We start from the raw sequence: 22,522 nt of genomic DNA, 5'->3' as shown, positions 1-22,522 counted from the left end.
ATAAATGAGAGGCATATTTATTTCTGTTAAAATTATCCTTTCCAATCTAGTTTTTTTATTCACTTAGATGATGTTGGAGCAATTCCCATAAAGCACTTTCCAAAGCATGTTGCAGACTTACATGCAAGTAGTGGGTTTACTGAAGAATTTGAGGTATGATTTTAATATGTCTATTTTACATAAGATGGAAAATAGTAAGGAGATTTTAAAAATTCAGCAATAGGCTATTTCATGATATTGTAACCCTTTTCACTTCTAGTAAGAATATTGCTTCTGCAGTTAATTATGTGTTTAATTATGGTTATCATATGGTTATCATATAATTTAGAAAATTGGTTATCATATAATTTAGAAAATTGGTTACCATATAATTTAGAAAATTGGTTATCATATAATTTAGAAAATTTTTCATTTTAAAATTCAAGTTGCCCTAGCGGAAAAAACAAAAACATTGTTAATTCTCTCCCTTAAAATCAGAACTCCCGTATTCTTTCTTATTTTTTAATCTGAATTAGTAGGGCTTATTCCTTTTAATTTTCTAAATTATATGAATTAAACTACTGAATTTCATAATTTTCAGTCAAAGGACATACAGACTTTTCATTGTAAGTATTACAACAGTGTAAATTCATAAGCACTTATTATACAAGTCATAATAAATATTATACAGTGTAAAACCCCATCTTCTCAAGAAAATACGCATTTCTAAAAAAAGTTTGAACCTCATAGTCAGTGAAAATTTTTCTAGGAATATTCTGTATATAAAATACTCTTAGTAGAGGCAGAGAAATGTACTGCAAATTTATCATGGCCCACTGAAGTATCAGTTAAGGAGATTTTTCAAAATAGGGTACCGTAAGTCCACAGTTAACAGTAATACCCAGAAAACTCAAGTTACTTTTATTGAGCATCCATAATATGCCAGTCATTGTACTAGATGCTTCTACATGCAACCTTCACCCAACTCTGGAAGTTACTAGTTTTTGTTTGTATTCATATTGTTGGTGAAATCAACTTCCACAGAAGTTAAGTAACAACTAATAAATAACAGAACTGGGATTCAAACCTAGGTCTGTGATTTTTAACCTCATATCCTTTCCATTTTCCAGAAATTGAAGGCATCCCTGCCCTCTCCCCTATAGGAAGCAGCACATTGGCTTTTGCCCCTGACTTCAGTCCCAAGGGCTCAGAGGACCTCCCTTTGAGCTCTGATCCTGGCAACAGGGTGTATTACCGTCCCCATTACACCCATCCATAAGAACGCATGTAGGGAAGGAAAATGCCAGATATTGGAAAGCTTTAAGAAACCAAAGGAAAGAATAATGAAATATGATGTATTTTCACTAAATTAAAAATAGTAGAGGAGTTCCCACTGTGGCTCGGTGCATTAAGGACCCAGTGTTGTCCGTGAGGATGCGGGCTCCGTCCCTGGACTCACTCAGTGGGTTAAGAATCCAGCATTGCCGAAAGCTGTGGCTTAGGTCACAGATGTGACTTGCATCTGAGGTTGCCATGGCTGTGGCATAGGCAGCTCTGATTCAACTCCTGGCCCAGAAACTCTATATGCCACAGGTGAGGCTATAAAAAGAAAAAACAAAACAGAACAATCGAAGCCAGATAATATAATCTTAAAAGAAATCTAAGTCATAGCTACGTTGAATAAGAAAGCAGTGTAAGAATAAAGTGGGATATTCTGAAGAATTATTTATTTAAAACATCACATTATTTTTTCCTACCATGATAGAGGTTACTGAGTGGTGCAGTATTAACTTATAGAAACTACCAGGCATACATCAAACAAAATCATAGCTGCAAAAGGAAGACTATGTTAAGTATGGGTTTAATCTTGCAAATATTAAAAATTATAAGGAAAAATAGACAATTTATTACAAAAGTTGCTGATAGTTTATGTGTAAAGGCAGACACAGTTTTCACAACTATGAAATCATTTTGAATATTTTAAGTAGTTCAAAATGATTAAATTAATAAAATAACCTCATATTTTTACTCAAGAGTATTTTCTTAATTCCATTGCTTTTAACTCACAGTCTAATTGAAAAAAAAAACTTTTTATTAACTTAATAATTAGCTTAATGACTAACAATGCTACACCTTTTAAGTGGTTTATACATTAAATTGTTTTTAAATCTAGAGTCAGAATGAGGCCTTAAAAGCTTATTCTGAGAAAGGCTGGGCCATTTTGCTGATGAAATATGTTTGCGTTTGGGTTATATACTTTCTTAAAAATTACCGGCTGGGTTCCCACTGTGGTGCAATAAAATTGGCAGTGTCTTGGGAGCACTAGGACGCAGGTTCGATCTCCAGCCCACCACAGTGGGTTAAGGATACCTCTCGGATCTGATCCCTAGCCTCGGAATTCCATATGCTGTTGGGCAGCCAAAAAGAAAAAAAAAATTATCAAGCTTTCAAATTATCTTAATATGCACTAGATAATGTAAAATTCCAAACCCATATATTTGGATAAAAGACATACCTGAGAAGGATTTTAATTGATTTTAAAAGAGAAGTGGCAGAAATAGTTTTTCTCTACTCAGTGAAGTTTTAATTAAAAAGAGGTCCACTAATTAAATATGTAGAAAATAATGCTACCTAAATTTTGTTTCAAAGGACATAGTATATATGATTTAAAACTTTTAGGAGATTTCTAATGTTTAGACACCATCTAATAGGAAGCTGCACACTCTTTAAAATTACTCAAAGTAAACCAAAAAAAGATACCCCTAGTTCAGTTTCAAATAGCGCTATCATGATCAAATATAATTATATTTTGAATATTAGCAAATCTGACTCATATGTCAAAATGTGTCATCAATATGTGGTTTTTCTCATCGACATTTTAAAAATCCATCATATTAGTATACCCCTGTCCCCTTTTAAAGTGTTATTTGTTTTTCCTTTTACATAATTTTAAGGTTCCAAACTGTTAGAAGTTTTGATTTGCATGCAAGTGTTTGAAACATTCTGTTTTGTTAGTATTAGACAAATGTATTTATTGCATGATCATGGTTTTCCATTGTAAACCTAATATGAACGCTTTTTTTTCTCATTTGTCGTGTGCTGTGGAATTTGATTTCTTTACTTTTTTGGCATTCATTCCCTCATTAGACACTGAAAGAGTTTTACCAGGTAAGGCATTATTTCACTGCATTTTCTTTTAGCCAAGAAATAGTTGTTATATTAAAAAAAATTTTTTTTTTTGATAGATTGTTTTGTTTGTTTCATCTTCCTTAGTATATTTTAAGGCACTTTGTTTGAAAGGATTTGTGTTAAAATGTTGTACATACAATTTCTTTACAGGAGGTACAGAGCTGTACTGTTGATTTAGGTATCACAGCAGACAGCTCCAATCACCCTGACAATAAGCACAAGAACCGATACATAAATATTGTTGCCTGTAAGTATATCTTTCACTCAGCACTGACTCGTTATCACTGTTGTGGTGCTTTTAATTCAGTGTCCTCAAGTCCTCTGACAGTAGACCTCAGAGTTTCAGGACTTTTGTGTCAGGGAGTAAGACCTGGATTAGATAGGACATAGCGTCACCCACCCCAGTGTAAATGCACTTCACATTTCCTGATATCTGTTTCTTTCAAACAAATTGAACTCAGCATTTTAATTCAGGCCTTTCTTCAGACCCCAAGGGCTATAAATCTGTTCTCATGCTTTCTGTCAGTATTTATATTCCATAGTTCTTTTTTTTGTTTTTTGGGGGGTTTTTTTGGTCTTTTTGTGTTTTCTTGAACCGCTCCGAGGCATATGGAGGTTCTCAGGCGAGGGGTCGAATCAGAGCTGTAGCCACCGGCCTACAGCAGAACCACAGCAATGTGGGATCCGAGCTGTGTCTGTAGCCTACACCACAGCTCACGGCAACGCCAGATCCTTAGCCCACTGACGAAGGCCAGGGATCGAACCCGCAACCTCATGGTTCCTAGTCGGATTTGTTAACCAATGAGCCACGACGGAAACTCCTTCCATAGTTCTACTTTCACTTAGATCCTCCTACTCTATGTTAATTTAGTAACCAAATGGGATTTTCTGTAGCCTTTATTTTTTCCTTCTACCCTTTTTCCTTCAGTCTTGCCATTCTCCCTCGGATCTTAATAAAGGTTAGTTGGAATCACTCTTTTTATTTCTTCTCTCCCCTTATCATCTTAGATGATCTCCCTCTTCGTCTTCTTAACGAACAGCTCTCCAGCTTTTTTCTTTAGTACAAGTTTACCTAATTTTTTCCTATGAAATCATCATCTGTCTTCCAACTTCTGACAGCACTTCTTATTTATATCTGTTCCCTTTCCTTTTCCTTCATAGCCCCCTCCATCTCCTGAGGTCCATTTCATTCCTCCTCAAAACCTCAGCTGAGGTCCTTCCTTATGTATTCAGTGGGCCTTCCTAGATTCACATGAACACAATCTTACCATCTTGGTTATTTAAATTCTGGTTCCATTCTAGATTCTGGAGAGAGAACTTTTGTGATCACGGTTCCAAGTAGTTTGCATGGGTGTTGTCTTTCTTTCCCAACAAGATTTCTCTGTGCATGTCCTGCACCTTTGTGGGCTGCTAATGTCACCAAAGTATTATTATCCCAGAATATCTCTTTAACTTGTGATGGTTTGGTCTATATTCATTTATTCATTCTAGAGAAAAAAAAAAAAAACAGAAACAAAAACAAAAACCAGTCTTCGCAGGCGTTCCTATCGTGGCTCAGCAGTAACAAACCTGACCAGGATCCATGAGGACTTGGATTTGATCCCTGGCCTTGCTCAGTGGATTAAGGATCCAGAGTTGCCATGAGCTGTGGTGTGGGTTGCAGATGTGGCTTGGATCCCACGTTTTTGTGGCTGTGGTATAGGCTGGCAGCTACAGCTCCAATTCTTGCCTTAGCCTGGGAACTTCTGTATGCCGCAGGTGCGACCCTTAAAAAAAAAGTCTGCCCCCGTTAAACCAAGTGTCCTTCTCGTGACATTTTCCTTTTTTATTCTGCAGTTCCTCCAAACATAGTGTCTCTGTGGGACTGAAGTTAATCCCAAACTCCTCATTTCAGCATATGTAATTAGGACCAAGGACCATGCACCATGCATGCCTTACCGAGCTTTCCATCCCCTCTTCACTGCCGTGTAGGCTCCGTGTCCTCCATCCTTGGGTGGTCATTCTCCTGCCCTCCTCTCTGAGGTCTTCCCTTGAAAGAGCTGTTTGCTTGTAACCATTCACAGACGCGTCCTCGATCCCTTCTGCTCCCTTCTCAACTTCCTTTTCCAGCCTCCTGTTTGGAGCATGGGTGCTGCCATCTTCCTTAGCTTTCTGACGCCCACGTCACTGTTCGCTCCCCTTCACGGGCTCTGCTGTGTTCACAGCCCCAGTATCCACCTTTTGAAACCCATTTAAGATGCTAACTTCAGGATTCAACCTCTATGAACTGAAGTATTTTCATCTCAAACCAATCCAATTTCTGCCTTTATGCCCCTCTAATAGTGTGCACCTCCCTGTTGACACCCGAACATTCTCTGTAAATACGGCCATTCTCACTTTCCACATTGGAAAACTTCTTAAAAGAACAGGCTTTTGTTATATTTATCTTTATTTTTGTCAACTCTGTATCCTCCAAAAGCCTACTAGAGTAAATGATGTCTGCATTGATTTTAACTGTATTTGATAAATTGAATTTATATCTTATATAAGTATAAATGACATTTATGCCAAAAAGCAGTTCATGCTATAGTGAAATGTTTTCTTTTTTATTACAGATGATCATAGTAGGGTTAAGCTTGCACAACTTGCTGAAAAAGATGGCAAACTGACTGATTACATCAATGCCAATTATGTTGATGTAAGCATGTTTCAACTGAACTTTTATGAAAATTATATTAGACTATGAATTTATTATACCATGGTATTGTACATGTAATAGCGCTTAGTGCATATTATAGGAAAGATAACAAAAATACAAATCAGCAGTAAGAGATCCCATGGCAAAGCTTTTCAGATTGCGTGGCACTCAAGCTATTGTACTTGGTTTATGTCTTGGGTAAGAGTGGCACAGTGGAAACAAATCAAACTTGCAGGTTTGATCCCAGGCCTTGCTCAGTGGTTAAGGATCTCGGTTGCTGTGAGCTGTGGTGTAGGTCACAGACACAGCTCGGATCCTGCATTACTGTGGTGTAGGTGTAGGCATTCCTATGGCTATAGCTCCGTCCCAGCTCTGCCACTGGCCAGCGAAGAAAGGCTAAAAAGTCACTTAACTCCTCTGAGCTTCAGTTTCCTTATCTCCAAATCAGGAATGAGGCTTCCATTTTGCATATAGATGGAGGATTAGGGTTAATGTTTGTCAAGCTTCTTGGCCACCAATGGGTAATAAGTGAAGGGTAGCTGTAAATGATTAGCATTGCTCAGTGCCACTGGGGAGAGGGTGAGGAGTCAACACCAAAGTTTTCATGACTGTTGTAGCTGACTGAGCCCTAATGCCTCAAACACATTTCAAAGCAGCATGGTTAAGGAACACGTATTATACATAGTAAACAGACTAGAAATAAGTGCACTTGGGCTAGAGATACAGAGAATAGTCATTGTGTCAATGCAAGAAGAACTCTTTTTTTTTTTTTTTTTTTGTCTTTTTGCTATTTTTTGGGCCGCTCCTGCGGCATGTGGAGGTTCCCAGGCTAGGGGTCAAATTGGAGCTGTAGCCACCAGCCTACGCCAGAGCCACAGCAACTCGGGATCCAAGCCTCGTCTGCAACCTACACCACAGCTCACAGCAACGCCAGCTTGTTAACCCACTGAGCAAAGGCAGGGACTGAACCCGCAACCTCGTGGTTCCTTGTCGGATTTGTTAACCACTGCGCCACGACGGGAACTCCAAGAAGAACTCTTTTTAATGATTTACAGTTTTGTGTTAGTTTCAGGTATACAGCACAGTGATTCAGTTATACATATTCTTTTTTAGATTCTTTTCCTTTATAGGTTATTACAAAATATTGAGTGTAATTCCATGTGCTATACAGTAGGTCCCTTTTTATCTATTTTATATACAGTAGCGTGTATCCCAAACTCTTTTTTTTTTTTAACAAAAATTATAGTTAAAGAAGAGTTGCTGTCTTTGCCAGTACTAGTAAGTTCCTCCAGCTTTGCAAGTTTTTTAAATGGTTTTCTTTTATAGCCAAAAAAAAAAAGTGCTGATCTTAAAAATGAAACGGTTAAAAATGGCATACCAGTTCATCAGTAAGAAGCATTCGTCATTTGTTTCTCCAGGGCTACAACAGACCAAAAGCTTACATTGCTGCCCAAGGCCCACTGAAATCCACAGCCGAAGATTTCTGGAGAATGATATGGGAGCATAATGTGGAAGTTATTGTCATGATAACAAACCTTGTGGAGAAAGGAAGGGTATGTAGGCAGTCTATTATGCTGTCCTTGAGACAGTGATTGGAAGTGCTTTATGTTGCTTTTGAGAGAGTCAGCATTAGGAAGCAGCAAAAGTTAGGAAGGCTAAGCAAGATTCCTTTCTAGTAAGTAATGACAGCTAAAAGGAAACCGTTACCATTACAGGTCAAAAACTTTCACTATAAATCAAGCTACCTGCTATATAAATGCCTGCTTCATTTCATGAGAAAAAGCAAATGAGGGTCCTGGGAAAACATTGCAGAGTGAAGTAGATTTTAATTCACAGGAGCTGGATTCTAGTCCTGGCTTTATAGTGACTCAGTACATCTGGTCTCACTTTTCTCATCTGAAAGGGGAAAGTTTGGACCCGAGCATCTCCAGTTTCTTCCAGCTTTGTGGTTCTATCCCTGGTCTCCTCTGCAACTACTCTGCAATCACTTAGAAAGGAAAGAAAATGTTTAGAAGAATGAGGGAGTTGTGGTGTCAGATCCTAACTGATTTCAGGGATAAAGTATATCGAACACTTAAAGTATGGAAATAGCATCCTAGCTTTCTCTTTCACAGAGAAAATGTGACCAGTATTGGCCTGCTGATGGGAGTGAAGAGTATGGGAACTTTCTGGTCACTCAGAAGAGTGTTCAAATGCTTGCTTATTATACTGTGAGGAGTTTTACTCTAAGAAACACCAAGATCAAAAAGGTAAGTCCACAAATGATGGACAGTGTCAATTAGGTAATACATCTGGTTTTTCTTTAAGTGAATGGGTGGTGTCACCAGAACAGGGTAAAAAGTACATATGTGCATAGATATGTGTGTGTATATATATATATTAAAGGCATTAAGTGTTCTTATCACAGCTACACCTCAATTCCCAAAGTTTCTTCCAAGTCTCTAAATACCAGGCATGGCTTCGGCACCATATTGGTCATGGCGCCAGTGGTTGCAGTGATACTCAAACTAAAGTCCCTGCCCCATGTGAAACTGCACAGCCAACTGAAAACAGTGGCGATGGAGGAAGGGGAGGAAAAGAAAAAGAGCAAGTTGTAAGTCAGAGTTCCTTAGAAAAACAAACACATATTTGAAGATAGAGTTTTTTAAAGAGTGGACTCCAGGATGGAAAGTCAGGCAGGATTTCTCTGTTGCAGTCTTGAGGGGAATACCTCTTCTTCAAGGAACTTCAGTCTTTGCTTTTAAGGCCTTCGACTCTTTGGATGAGACCTACTCACATTCTGGAGCATAATCCACTTTACTTGAAGTCTTACTGATTTAAATGTCCATCACATCTTTAAAAATGCCTTGACAGTAACATCCTGTGTGACTGGTGTTTGATCAAGTCACTGGCCATCATAGCCTGGCCGAGATGACACACAAGATTAACTATCGCAAATGACTTTTTTTGCTTCATCACGGACCACCATCATCCAGCTCTGAATCCTGAGTTGATGTTAAGGACCCCGTGTATGCAGGTCAGTTAGCTGATTTGCTGTCTGGTCTCTTCCAGGGTTCCCAGAAAGGAAGACCCAGTGGGCGCGTGGTTACGCAGTACCACTACACTCAGTGGCCTGACATGGGAGTGCCCGAGTACTCGCTGCCTGTGCTGACCTTTGTGAGAAAGGCATCCCATGCCAAGCGCCATGCCGTAGGGCCTGTTGTTGTTCATTGCAGGTGAGTCTCAGAGCCAGGCTCTTATCCCCCAGAACTGCTCATGCTAACAAAAAGGAAATCAGAGGAACAAAGATTTTGCCAAAATAGGAATGATTTCATGACGTCAGGGCTCATGAAATCAAGCCTCCTTTCATAAATAGGCCACTAAGAAGTGAGTACGCCAGACTCAGAATGTGATTGCTGAATATATCAAAGCTCCAGGTGTTTTTTTTTTTCCTGATGTATATTATCCTAATACGAATAAATTAATAAAATTAATAATTAGGTGAGGCAGGCAGAACAATGTTTTGTCATTAAATGAACATTTACTACAACGCAATGTCTTGAGATAAAAATGCCTGAGACCCAACCCCTGTTCCTCGGAGTTAACAGTCTTTGTAGACTTATTATGCCAGGTCATCATTAGAGAAAACAAAGCACACAAAGTGTTGGGATTTAGCAAAATACTTTTAAGTTTTTTCAAACAGTTTGGGATCAAAACCCCTTTCTCATTTTCCTGAATTTTTTCTAGTATATCCTATTGAACGTGTTATCAATTCATAGTTGCCCAGGTACTTTAATTTCCAAAATCAGGTTGATGAATAGAAATAATGATATTTCAAAGAAAGAAGAAAATGCAGTAAAGGTTTCAATCAAATATGTTTTTAGTTAAAATAGCAGGAGTTCTCTAGCAGGTTAAGGATCCAGTGTTGTCACTGCAGCATCTTGGGTCACTACTGTGGCACTGGTTCGATCCCTGGCTTGGGAACTTCTGCATGCCTCAGGCATGGCCAAAAAAATTTTTTTTAATTTTAAAAAATTTAAAATATCAGGGAGTTCCCATTGTGGTTCAGCAAGTTGAGAATCTGACTAGTATCCATAAGGATGCAGGTTCCATCCCTGGCCTTGCTCAGTGGGTTAAAGGATCCATCATTGCCTCAAGCTGAAGTGTAGGTTGCAGATGTGGCTCAGATCTGGCATTACTGTGGCTGTGGTATAGGCCAGCAGCTGCAGCTCCGATTCAACCAATAGCCTGGAAACTTCCATATGCTGTGGTGCAGCCCTAAAAAGACCAAAAAAAAAAAAATTTTAAATAAATAAAAATAACAGTTAATGTTTACTGAGTGCTGACTCTGTGCCAAGCTTTATGACCACAAAAATCAAATTCATTTCTGTGTGCAGTATTTTTGTCCAAGCAGTGTCTGTATTTTTACAGAAACAAGTGTTTTCCTTTGATAAGCAGCATAGCTCCCACATTCTAATTACTCATCTCAGGAGTTATCATCAGACAAAATTTGAGAGACCTAGCTTGAGTTTTTTTATCTCTTAACCTGATGATAAGCTCCGGGGAACAGGAAGATGCAAGGAAAATAGCTCTGAAGGTCAGAGATTGTTTCTGAGCGAATGGAGAAGGACCAGAGCATTGTGCAGAGCAGGTGCTAATTTTCCTCTCTAGGACTTCCTACTCATCGGCACATTTGAAAAGAATCCCTGTTTCTGAATTCCGTCCCTCCAGTAGAGGCTTTGAAGAAGTCCATAGATAATAGCCCTTTAGAAATGACTGAAGTTATGCTTTATTCCTCACCATCTCACCAAAATGATATTTTCAGCTGAAAGCTTTTGCAAACTCCTTTTTTCCATTAACACGGAAGCCTTTACAAACATGTTTACCTGGCGATACAGACCCAGAGACCTTTTCTTTTCAGAGTTTGGGGAAGCTGATGCTTTCATTTTTCTCAAATTAAATGTCTATTTGCTGTGCTCCGCTACACAAGATTTTTTATTGCATAAGATGAATAATAACTATAATTATTGAAAATAGAAAATCTCCAACAGAAATAGTCTGATTGTTTTGTAGTTTGACCTGAAAGCAAAAAAGAAAACTTTCTGTTGTTTGAAGTGTTGTACTTAACTAGTGAGCTGCTTACTGTTTGGGACTGCTAGATTACTTATTAAGCAGCTCATTTTCTTGGAGAAGGAAATTGTTTTAATTTATAAGGCAACCATGGTCAAATGTATTTTATGCTTAACATTGAAATAGCTCTTTTCTTTGTGTGCTCTTCAGTGCTGGGGTTGGAAGAACAGGCACATATATTGTGCTGGACAGTATGTTGCAGCAAATTCAACACGAAGGAACTGTCAACATATTTGGCTTTTTAAAACACATTCGGTCACAGAGAAATTACTTGGTGCAAACTGAGGTATGATCAAAAGGAAATTTCATTTATCAAAGGGTTGGAATTGTCCCTAAAATGCTGGATAGACCAGAGTTTGTATTGCTGGGTCCCTGTAATAAAGTGCTACAAACTGGGCAGCTTCAAACACAAGAAATGTATTGTCTTATAGTTGTGGAGGACAGAAGTCCAAAATCAAGGTGTTGGCAGGGCCAGGCTCCCTCCAGCTCTTCTAGGGAAAGATCCTTCTGTGTCTCCTCAAGTTTCTGAGAGTCCCCTATTTCCATGGATGGAGCAACCCAACTCCAGTCCCTGCCTCCATCTTCACAGCGCTGTCTTCCCTCGGTGTCCATGCCTGTGTCCACACTTCCCACTTCTCGTAAAGATGCTAGTCACTACCTCATCTTAACTAGTCACACCTAGGACTTCCTGTGTGGCTCACAACTAGTCCTGTCTACAATGACTCTGTTTACAAATAAGGTCACATTCTGCAGGATGCCGGGGAGAGGGGGAGGTAGGGTCTCAGCATATCTGTTGAGAGGACACAGTTCAGCCTGTAACACGAGGTGGTTGCCTGTAAAGTCATGGACTGCCAACTAAATTTTGCCCATTTTGTGATCCCATGGGAAATATCTTTAAAATGGCATGAATCACAGAGAAGATTTAGAAAAAGAGTAAGTGAATCAGTCAACACTCTTCCCCTCAAGAAAAATCCTCAAGCTTTTCCTGCATATTGTGAATGAATGGATTCATATTTAAGAAGTATGAATTATCCCCAAATTATGTCCCTCTTTAGGCCTATATCATTTACCCATATGTGACACAAGATAAAATCTGCATATCTGTATTTTATTTTCACTGTCTTAAAAAATGGATTTAAATTGAAAACTGTGGATGACAGCTTGAAAGCAATAAGAAACATAGGACTGGAGTTCCCGTCATGGCGCAGTGGTTAATGAATCCAACGAGGAACCATGAGGTTGAGGGTTCGATCCCTTGCCTCGCTCAGTGTGTTAAAGGATCCAGCATTGCTGTGAACCATGGTGTAGGTCGCAGACGCAGCTCAGATCCAGAGTTGCTGTGGCGCTGGCATAGGCCGGCAGCTATAGCTCCAATTCGACCCCTAGCCTGAGTACCTCCATCTGCCACGGTGTGGCCCTAAAAAGACAAAAAAAAAAAAAAGAAATTTATGACTGAGGGGGCTTCTAAACCAAACCACCCAAACGTCATTCCATCAAGGGAATGACATTGTAGTCAGATAAGACCAGGGAAGAGGCCCATCCGTGAAGTAGAAGATAACTCTTAAAAACTGTATAGATAATTGTGCTAAATTAAATAATGACCAGCTCAAAGGAGGATTGGAATGGGCAGAAGGGGAAGACCCATCAGAAGTAGAGAAGTCATCACTTCACATGTGGAATCTGAAAAAAGGACACAATGAACTTCTTTGCAGAACAGATACTGATTCACAGACTTTGAAAAACTTACGGTTTCCAAAGGAGACAGGTTGGGGGGTAGGGGGATGCCCTGGGGGTTTAGGATGGAAATGCTTATAAAATTGGGTTGTGATGATCATTGTACAACTATAAATGTAATAAATTCGTTGAGTAATAAAAAATATTAATAAAAAAGAAAAAAAAAAGGAGTAGAGAAGTCAGTGCAAAATGTGGAAGAGGGTCTAGGTTTGAAGGATGGGCAGAGAAGGTGTTGCTTTGCCTCCAAAAATCTTCAGAAGGCCTCTTTTCCTAAACATCAGTGCATGAGAACTGAAGAGGCGAGAGACGGAAACTTTCGTGTTCTTGCTTTTGTTTTAACTTTTTATTACAGTTGATTTACAATGTTCCTTCAATTTCTGTTGTACAGCAAAGTGACCCAGTCATACATATACATATATGTATTTTTTTTTTTTTTGTTCCATACTGTCTTCCATCATGTTCTAACCCGAGAGATCGGACACAGTTCCCTGTGCTGTACAGCAGGACCCCATTGCTTATCCTTTCCAAATGTAACAGTTTGCATCATCTACTAACCCTAAACTCCCCGTCCATCCCACTCCCTCCCCTCTCCCCCCTCTCCCTTCGCAACCACAAGTCTATTCTCCGTGGCCGTGATCTGTTTTGCAGATAGGATCATTTGTGCCATATTTTTAATCCCACAAATAAGTGATACCATACAGTATTTGTCTTCCTCTTTCTGACTTACTTCCCTTAGTATGAGAATCTTTAGTTGCATTCATGTTGCTACAAATGGCATTGTTTTGTCCTTTTTATGCCTGTGTAATATTTGTTTGTATATATGTACCACATCTTCTTAATCTGTTCACCTGCCGATGGACATTTGGGTTGTTTCCATGTCTTGGCTATTATGAACAGTGCTGATATTTTGTATTCTTTCTTGATGGCCTCTTTTTCCTCCATCTGACTCCCAGCCAGATCTGAAAGGCGATCTTTGCGAGTCCCCCACCCTCCACGTTGTAAGACTCTTTTTGTCCATCAGTGAAAGATACTACTCTTATACCCAGGTACATATAAGGAAAACCCGAAATAATATTCTTGTTTGCCACTCTTTTCCCAGGAACAGTATGTTTTCATTCATGATGCACTGGTCGAGGCCATCCTTAGCAAAGAAACCGAGGTCCCGGAGAGCCACATCCACGCCTATGTTAATGGGCTCCTCATTCCTGGACCAACAGGCAAAACCAAGCTAGAGAAACAGTTCAAGGTGAGTTCTCTCATAAGCCCCTTTCCTGGGGGGTCACCACAAGTTGGGACATTCCTGCATCTCCTCATGTGAGTGGACAAGGCCAGGTGGACGGGCTGAGGGCTCTGTTGGCCCAGTGGCTTCATTGGATTGGTTACAACGGACGGCAGAGTCACTAGGTAAATTTTAAGGAGAACTTTGATTTTGACCAGCAAGAGGAAAAGTTCTCAGACAAACTATGCTACCTTTTAGAAATGTGGACGTGGTCCAGGAAAGGAGGGCACAGAGCAGAACAGGATGAACGGGCAGAACTTCTAACACAGACGGTTTAAGTGCTCTTTTTGCTTTGAGAAAACCAGACCACTTAACCATGAGTGCTGTGGCTCTGGCTGTTCGTGCGGCTCTGCGGAAGAGTCTGTCTCACTTGAAGCCCCAGGACGAGAATAGGGCATCTCACAAGAAAAGCGTCTTAAGCTCCGTTTCTCCCACGCACCATGACACGAGGCAGTCGGCTCGAGAGGGAAGACTGCTTTGTTCAACATTCTGCCTCCCACCCTGTAGCCTCTGACGTCCTGACACCAGTCAGCAAAGGATTCAGAAAGCAGCTGTTGCCAGCTGGGAGAGGGGACTTGACAGACTGTGACCTTGCAGGTGAATGGAGGGCACGTTGTTTTGTGCCCCACTCTTCCTATGCTAACTTCTGACGTCCCAGCATTGCTGGAGAAACCGGGCCCATTTTGGGAGAAGGAGGGTCTGGGACGAATTCAGAAGGCCCTGGAAGAACCCAGGAGAGTTAACAAACCTTGGGGTGGCAGCGTTTTCCTCTCTCTTTTTCGCAGTTTACCACACAGGAGATTTAATCATGATGAATTCCCTCTGCCTTTTTGCCTCCTCGGTCAGCACCTTTTGTGCTTTGGGAGGAATAAGCAACAGAGGAGGGGTGGAGGCTGAACTTAGAACCCGGGGACAGGCAGACATGTATGTTTTATTCAGCCAAGCATATCTGAGCCTTCAAAGGATGCTTTAAGGAAAGAGAAAGTCCATCATGGTATTGCTGCCAGAAACAGATAATAAAGAAATGTGAAGCATTAACATTAGGTTGCTAAGACAACTTTTTGATAAGGTAAATAATATATATGTGTTACCTACGTTCAGCAGAATTCTCATTTAAATATGATTTACCCCCTACACAAATGTGTAAAAGAATTGCTCTTACTTATACTGGCTGATTCAGGATCAAATCAGAAATGTCAATTATGAAATCAGAATCCAGTTAAAAAGAGAAACACTTGACTGTTTGCTGTTATCATTACAACTAGGGAAATTTAGGGGTTTATTGGGTGTGTGTGATTCTGATTTTGAAATTAATATTGAAAAGTAAAGAACCAGGAGTTTCTGTTGTGGTGCAGCAGAAACGAATCTGACTAGGAACCATGAGGTTGTGGGTTCGATCCCTGGCCGTGATTAGTGGGTTAAGGATCCGGCGTTGATGTGAGCTGTGGTGTAGGTCGAAGACGTGGCTTGGATCCTGTGTTGCTGTGGCTCTGGCATAGGCCAGCAGCTACACCTCTGATTAGATCCCTAGCCTGGGAACCTCCATATGCCACAGGTGCGGCCCTAAAAAAGACCAAAAAAAAAAAAAAAAAAAAAGAAAATTACAAATTGGTAAGGAAAAGACAGACTGATCAATAAATGATATTTGGACAACTTCCATGTAGAAACAAGTACAATTCATCCCCTGCAATTAGTTCCCTCAAACACTAAAATTATTTAAGATGAATTAAATATCTAAGGATGAAAACAAAGTTTTATAAGAAAATATTGGAAAAAATCTTTTGAGGACTTCAGGGTAAAGAAGGACTTTTTTTTTTTTTTTTTTTTTTTTTTTGTCTTTTTGCCTTTTCTAGGACCGTACCTGTGGCATATGGAGGTTCCCAGGCTAGGGGTCGAATCTGAGCTGTAGCTGCCAGCCTACACCAGAGCCACAGCAATGGAGGATCCGAGCCGCGTCTGCAGCCTACACCACAGCTCACATCAATGCCGGATCCTTAACCCACTGAGCAAGGCCAGGGATCGAACCCGCAACCTCATGGTTCCTAGTCGGATTCATTAGCCACTGAGCCACAAGAGGAACTCCTAAAGAAGGACTTTTTAAATAAAAATGCAATTTACAGAAATCTTAAGGAAAAAGTGAATTTTGGCTGTAAATGTGGGTATGATTGAAAAGAACAGAGACATTTGCAACTTTCTTAGCAGGCTGTAGATTTACATTTAAGACTTCAGAAAACCCCTATAAATTAGTAAGTCACAATGAAGTAGAAATATGAAAAGGCAACATAAAGAAAATAACTAAAATTCACAATCTCAAAATGATTAGGGAAATGCCAATCAAAACCACGATATACTATTTTTCTTCTGTTAGCCTATCAAAAATTAAACAGCGGTGACTCCTAATTCTTTATAGAAACCCGCACAAGTGTACACATTAAGAAGTATACAAGGGGTATTCATTACTACAAAGTTCGAAATGGCAAAACATTGGAAATAACCTGAACATTCACTAATTGGGAAATAACATAAATAGCCAGTAGATTATTCATGTAAAGAAGGACTAAATTAATGTAGAAAATCAAACTATATGCATAGATATATATATTATATATACACAGACACATCATGCAGTTTATCTTCCAGCTGCGGTGTGAGATTTAAGTGGAGAATGTGGAGGATGCCTACCTATAGAGGAAGTCGTGAGGAAGAGCCTTCCGATGCGAAAGTCAGACTAGACATCAAATGTTCTCTGCTGCTTCCAGCCCCCCGTTGTAGCATAGAGAACCTCGATGTCTACGGTTTAATTCAAGGGATTTTAGAAAGCAGATCAGATATATTTGTATTCAGTATCTTATTCATGTTGGGCACGTGTATATCATTGTGTGTGTGTGTTGCATATTCGAGTGGCATAAATAAAATAATCTGTGTTTTTCCTTGACACCCTTTCTCAGCTCCTGAGTCAATCAAATATACAGCAGAGTGACTATTCAACAGCCCTAAAGCAGTGCAACAGGGAGAAGAACAGAACATCTTCCATCATCCCTGGTAAGCTATGTTAAATCGAGGCGGGGAAGAAAACTTTACGTAATAGAAGTCTTGTAGGTTACTTTGACCATATTTATACATCGTGGAACAAAAATGAAAACACGCATATTTTTCTAGTCATGGCAGATCAATAACATACCTGAAGTTAACCAGGACCCTTAAACCCTGAGGTCTTATTTGAAAATGCAAAATACATAGCAAACTAGCTGAAAAAGTCAGACACACTCAGCTTGCAAAATGCAGCTCTGTTTTGCCATTTGAAGGGATTGGGAAGGGAGGCGATACAGCACTAAGAGCTTGGTTGTTTATGATGCATGTTCTGTGTTCCAGTTGAAAGATCCAGGGTGGGCCTTTCATCCCTGAGTGGGGAAAGCACAGACTACATCAATGCCTCCTACATCATGGTGAGTCAGGGAGGCAGCACGACCTCTTCATTCCCATCTGAGTATCCAAACGAAGTTTTCTGCTTATCCCATAAGGCTGTAACCAAAATAAATGAAGTAGAATTCTACAAGATGAATCTGTGAAGATACAGCTGAAAAAACTAAAGAATAAAAGCATGCCACACTTCAAATAAGCTGACAGGGAATAGGAATGGGGCCTGAGAGATACCGTTGCAGAAGAGGCTAAGCAGCAACACAGAAATCATTAATTCAATGGCAGCAGCTTCCAGGTTTCTGCAACAGTATCTGCAAGGTGCACCCCTGGTTCCTCTCCCGTAGGGGGCAGCAGGGGGTCAGGGTATCCTGTTTGCCGGTAGGTGTGAAATTTGGCACTCTATCATTGGGTCTCATGAAAAGTAAGAAAAATAAAATCTCCAGATTTCCATTCTGTCCAGCATAGGAGATATAGTTCACTAGCCATTTTGGTAAGTCCCTTCCTAGAGGTAATGGCTGTGTAAGCTTAGGCACAACGCTTAACTTCTTAAGTCTCAGGTTAATTATCTATAGCACATATGGGAATGGCGTTCCTTTCTCATAGTACTGCTGTGAGGAGTACACGACTTCAGGGGAAGAAAATGCTTAGTGCTACACCTAGCATAGGAGCTGCCCCTAACATTGGCTGTGATAATCATTATTTTTTGTAGATACAATCTAAAAATAAGGCTAACTTAAGGTCCATTAACTTACGAATGTTTTTTGAATGTTTAATGTCATATGCCAGGGCTCTTGCTATCTTCTCTTTGGTTTTATAGGGTTATTATCAGAGCAATGAATTCATCATCACCCAGCATCCTCTTCTCCATACCATCAAGGATTTCTGGAGGATGATATGGGACCATAATGCCCAGCTGGTTGTTATGCTTCCAGATGGTCAAAACATGGTAAGTCACTTTTGGCACTTTCCGTACAGGGAAATTATCAAGACACAAGAGCCAGAAGTCCTGCATACAAAGTCCTATTTTTCAACTAATAAGCTAAAGTTTGTGAAAGTCATTAAACAAAATAAAGTCATTAAAGCTGCACCTTGTCTACTCTTGGACCTGGTTTGGATGCAATCTACCGCCTCTGAAATTGTTGAACAACAGTTTTCAATGAAAGTAGGTTAAAATTAACTTAAGTATTTTATGATGCTGCTTAAGGAAATCAGAATTGCAACCACAAAGGAAGTCATTTCATTTATATTTTTAATAAAACTTGTTAGTATAATTTGGAAAGTTCCTAAGCTTAAGGAGATCTATAGAAATACCAAAAAAAAAAAGACCTACTTCATTTAGGCTTTACTATAGACTTAACTTTAAGACTCGTTTCTTGTCTATAAAGTTATACTGATGATTCCAAATGACACTGCAAATTGCTGAGCTCTTAAAATTTTTTGAATCAATTACAGAAGCAACAACTAACTGTTGTTAATGATGAGCTAAGAAAGCAAAATAAAGCAATTGTTTGGTTTCTTAAGCAGTAGTATTTTATTCTACACATCAATCCAGTTTATGACTCAAGATTTTAAGAGTAGGAGTTCCCGTCGTGGCTCAGTGGTTAACGAATCCGACTAGGAACCATGAGGTCGCGGGTTCGATCCCTGCCCTTGCTCAGTGGGTTAACGATCCAGCGTTGCCGTGAGCTGTGGTGTAGGTTGCAGACACGGCTCGGATCCCGCGTTGCTGTGGCTCTGGTGTAGGCCGGGGGCTGCAGCTCCGATTCAACCCCTGGCCTGGGAACCTCCATATGCCGCGGGAGCGGCCCAAAGAAATAGCAAAAAAGACAAAAAAAAAAAAAAAGATTTTAAGAGTAAACTTTGAGATTCAAAGAAAATTTTGAATTGAATTTTCTGTGGCAGTCAGTTGACTTCCATTTCATAGTCTGACTTAGACATGTATTGCTATCCACAATCTTCTTTGTTTTTAATCCTCCAGGCAGAAGATGAATTTGTTTACTGGCCAAATAAAGATGAGCCCATAAATTGTGAGAGTTTTAAGGTCACTCTTATGTCTGAAGAACACAAATGTCTGTCTAATGAAGAAAAACTTATAATGCAAGATTTTATCTTAGAAGCTACACAGGTATGGTCATACTTTATTTTTATTTTTTAATTTTTGTCTTTTTAGGGCCTCACCCACAGCATACAGAGGTTCCTGGGCTGGGGGTCGAATCAGAGCAATAGCCTCCAGCCTACACCACAGCCATAGCCACACCAAATCTGAGCCACATCTGTGACCTACACCACAGCTCCTGGCAACACCAGATCTCTAACCCACTGAGCAAGGCCAGGGATCGAACCTGCAACCTCATGGATGCTAGTCGGGTTTGTTAACGGCTAAGCCACAACAGGAACTCCAGGATGGCCATAGTTTAAATGACAAACTTTTCATCATAAGCCCATGTTAAAAATATGCTAATTTAAGGATTTTTCCTGGGAATAGAAAGAAGGAATCTTATTTCTTACAAATTAAAACAGATTACCTAAATAATACATCTTTATCTTACATGTCATTTTTATTTTCTGAATCTTATAGAATCATTAAACAATTAGTCTCACTAAATTCCACCATTCCTGACTTCTTCACACACAGGAAATAGATTGCTGATAGAACTTAAGTTGAAAATAAACAGAGTAGGAGTTCCCATCATGGCTCAGTGGTTAACGAATCCGACTAAGAACCATGAGGTTGCAGGTTCGATCCCTGGCCTTGCTCAGTGGGTTAAGGATCTGGCATTGCTGTGAGCTGTGGTGTGGGTCGTAGACTTGGTTCGGATCCCACGTTGCTGTGGCTGTGAAGAAGGCCAGCAGCTACAGCTCCGTTTAGACCCCTAGCCTGGGAACCTCCATATGCCAAGGGAGCAGCCCTAGAAAAGGCAAAAAGACAAAAATTAAATAAATAAGTAAGTAAAAAATTAAATAATTTTTTTATTCCTAATTGTCATGTTTTAAGGCAGGTCCTTTCCTTGTGTTCTCCTAAGTAAAAATGGGAAGAATACTACCTACCAAAACAAGTGTATTGCGCTCTGTCTACAGTAAGACGTCAAGGACAGAGGGCTTTGAAAACGTGCAGTGAAATGAACTCGGGTTGTTTTGCTAAACTTGTGGTTAGCTACAAGGCATTAATTTGAATTCTTTGGCAATAATTATTTCTATCATGACAGCACAGTTCATTAATTATTGGACAGCTCTGAAAATACTAAAAGAGGCATGTGAGAGTCAGAGGATCTTTTCAATCAGGGAAAATAATTACATCATGTTTTAGATGGTTTAAATGTCTCTCTCTACCCTAGTTCTGAAACTAGTAAAATGTATATGGTGTAGAGTAAGATTCACTATTCTCTAGAATATTTGATTGACCAAAACTTATAAAATAGATAGTGCGTATAAAATAATGTAAACATTGTAACAGTGGAATAGTACTCTGCTTGAGTCAAACAAAAAAGGAACACATTGATTCCAGCCCCACTGGTGAGCAGTGTGGCCTTGGGAGAATGAGTTTATTCCTTATTTGTAAAATGAAGTGCAAAAATTAGAACACCATGGTCCCTGAGAGCACATGATGACCCATGCTAGTTTCTACCTGTGGTCCTAAACACACATTCAGAACTGTATTTTTCATGCCCTCCTCTCATCACTCTTCCCAGTTAGCCAAACACTTACTGTAAGAGTAACAATCCGTAAGTACCATTCTCTTGCTATGCCTATTATTACTGATGATGTCTAATATCTAGGTTGGCCTTGTATAATCAGCACAGTTTTTTTCCCTAGTATTATGCAGAAAAAAAAAAAAAAACAGAGAATAAGCATTCATGATTCATGAATGCTTGAGTTCATGACTGAGCCCAATTCCATAAGTCTCCTCCGTGTAAATCACCTTGATCACCCGGGTGTCTAACACAGGGATGGGCAGCAAGAAGAAAAGACTGATGTGGGCAGAGCCATAACTTCAGACATTTATAGGTGCTCCCTCCCCCCCTCAAAAAAAATTCATACCATTTGAGGTTGGTGGGGGAAGCGATGGTCTTTACTTTATAGACCTGGATTCATTAGTGTCTAGGAGGTTTAGAGTAAACTACTGAAGTCAAAAGCTGGGGCCTTTGATTTATTTATTTATTATGAGTTATTTTTTATTTTATTTTATTTTATTTTAGTCTTTTTGCCTTTTCTAGGACCGCACCTGCGGCATATGGAGGTTCCCAGGCTAGGGGTCTAATCGGAGCCATAGCCGCCAGCCTACACCAGAGCCACAGCAACACAGGATCCGAGCCACGTCTGCAACCTACACCACAGCTCACGGCAATGCCAGATCCTTAACCCACTGAGCAAGGCCAGGGATCGAACCCACAACCTCATGGTTCCTAGTTGTATTCGTTTAACCACTGCGCCACGACAGGAACTCCTGTTATGAGTTATTTTAAAAGTGTAGGAGTTCCTGTCGTGGCTCAGCAGTTAACAAACCCAACTAGTATCCATGAGGACATAGATTCAATCCCTGGCCTCGCTCAGTGGGTTAAGAATCAGGTATTGCCGCGAGCTGTGATATAGGTTGCAGACATGGCTTGGATCCCACATTGCTGTGGCTGTGGTGTAGGCCGGCAGCTGCAGCTCTGATTGGGCCCCTAGCCTAGGAACCTCTATATGCCACGGGTACGGCCCTAAAAAGACAAAAAAAAAATGTAATAAATATTAAATAGATTAAATAGAATGTTCATAAAACATGTACAAGATTATAAAACTGATACAATAAATGAATTCAAGAAAAAGAACACAGCTTTTATGTGGCTGTGGCTGGCAGCTGTAGCTCTGATTCGACCCCTAGCCTGGGAACCTCCATATGCTGCCAGTGAGGCCCTAAAGATTGAAAAGAAAAAAAAAGAACACAGTTTTTATCTTAGAAGTCCCCCATGTGCCCTCCTCTTGTGTCATCCCTTTCTCCCTTTAGAAAAAGCTGCTTCCTGAATCAGTGTTTATTACTTTCTTTACCTTATAATTTTCCCTTTTCTCTGTATTCCTTAACATCGTGCCGTTTAGGAGTTCCCAATGTGGCTCAGTGGTAGCGAACCCAACTAGTATCCATGAGGATGAGGGTT

At 39.9% G+C, this 22,522-nt stretch overlaps 1 protein-coding gene across 4 annotated transcripts in view; it reads left to right on the top strand.

The window, feature by feature from the left end:
- The window catches only part of PTPRZ1 (protein tyrosine phosphatase receptor type Z1), a 182,236-nt gene that overhangs the window by 148,884 nt on the left and 10,830 nt on the right, over positions 1–22,522 (top strand). For 2 of the 4 annotated variants that reach the window (XM_013985675.3, XM_003134735.5), the window contains exons 15-27: positions 68–153; positions 3,127–3,147; positions 3,319–3,415; positions 5,763–5,845; positions 7,264–7,398; positions 7,960–8,094; positions 8,897–9,060; positions 11,105–11,240; positions 13,788–13,934; positions 16,916–17,009; positions 17,340–17,413; positions 18,205–18,333; positions 19,366–19,512. In XM_013985675.3, the coding sequence (XP_013841129.2) occupies positions 68–153; positions 3,127–3,147; positions 3,319–3,415; positions 5,763–5,845; positions 7,264–7,398; positions 7,960–8,094; positions 8,897–9,060; positions 11,105–11,240; positions 13,788–13,934; positions 16,916–17,009; positions 17,340–17,413; positions 18,205–18,333; positions 19,366–19,512 (1,448 nt within the window). The remainder of the gene's footprint in view (positions 1–67; positions 154–3,126; positions 3,148–3,318; positions 3,416–5,762; positions 5,846–7,263; positions 7,399–7,959; positions 8,095–8,896; positions 9,061–11,104; positions 11,241–13,787; positions 13,935–16,915; positions 17,010–17,339; positions 17,414–18,204; positions 18,334–19,365; positions 19,513–22,522) is intronic. The other 2 variants (XM_013985677.3, XM_013985674.3) reach the window with 1 other exon arrangement.

The sequence above is a fragment of the Sus scrofa genome, chromosome 18 (genome assembly GCF_054392235.1).
Source record: "Sus scrofa isolate SSC_HxYL_T2T_F1_AM1 chromosome 18, Sscrofa_HxYL_maternal_Yorkshire_Landrace_v2.0, whole genome shotgun sequence".
In the NCBI taxonomy this organism is placed as follows: domain Eukaryota; kingdom Metazoa; phylum Chordata; class Mammalia; order Artiodactyla; family Suidae; genus Sus; species Sus scrofa.
This window is presented reverse-complemented; position numbering and strand designations above follow the sequence as displayed.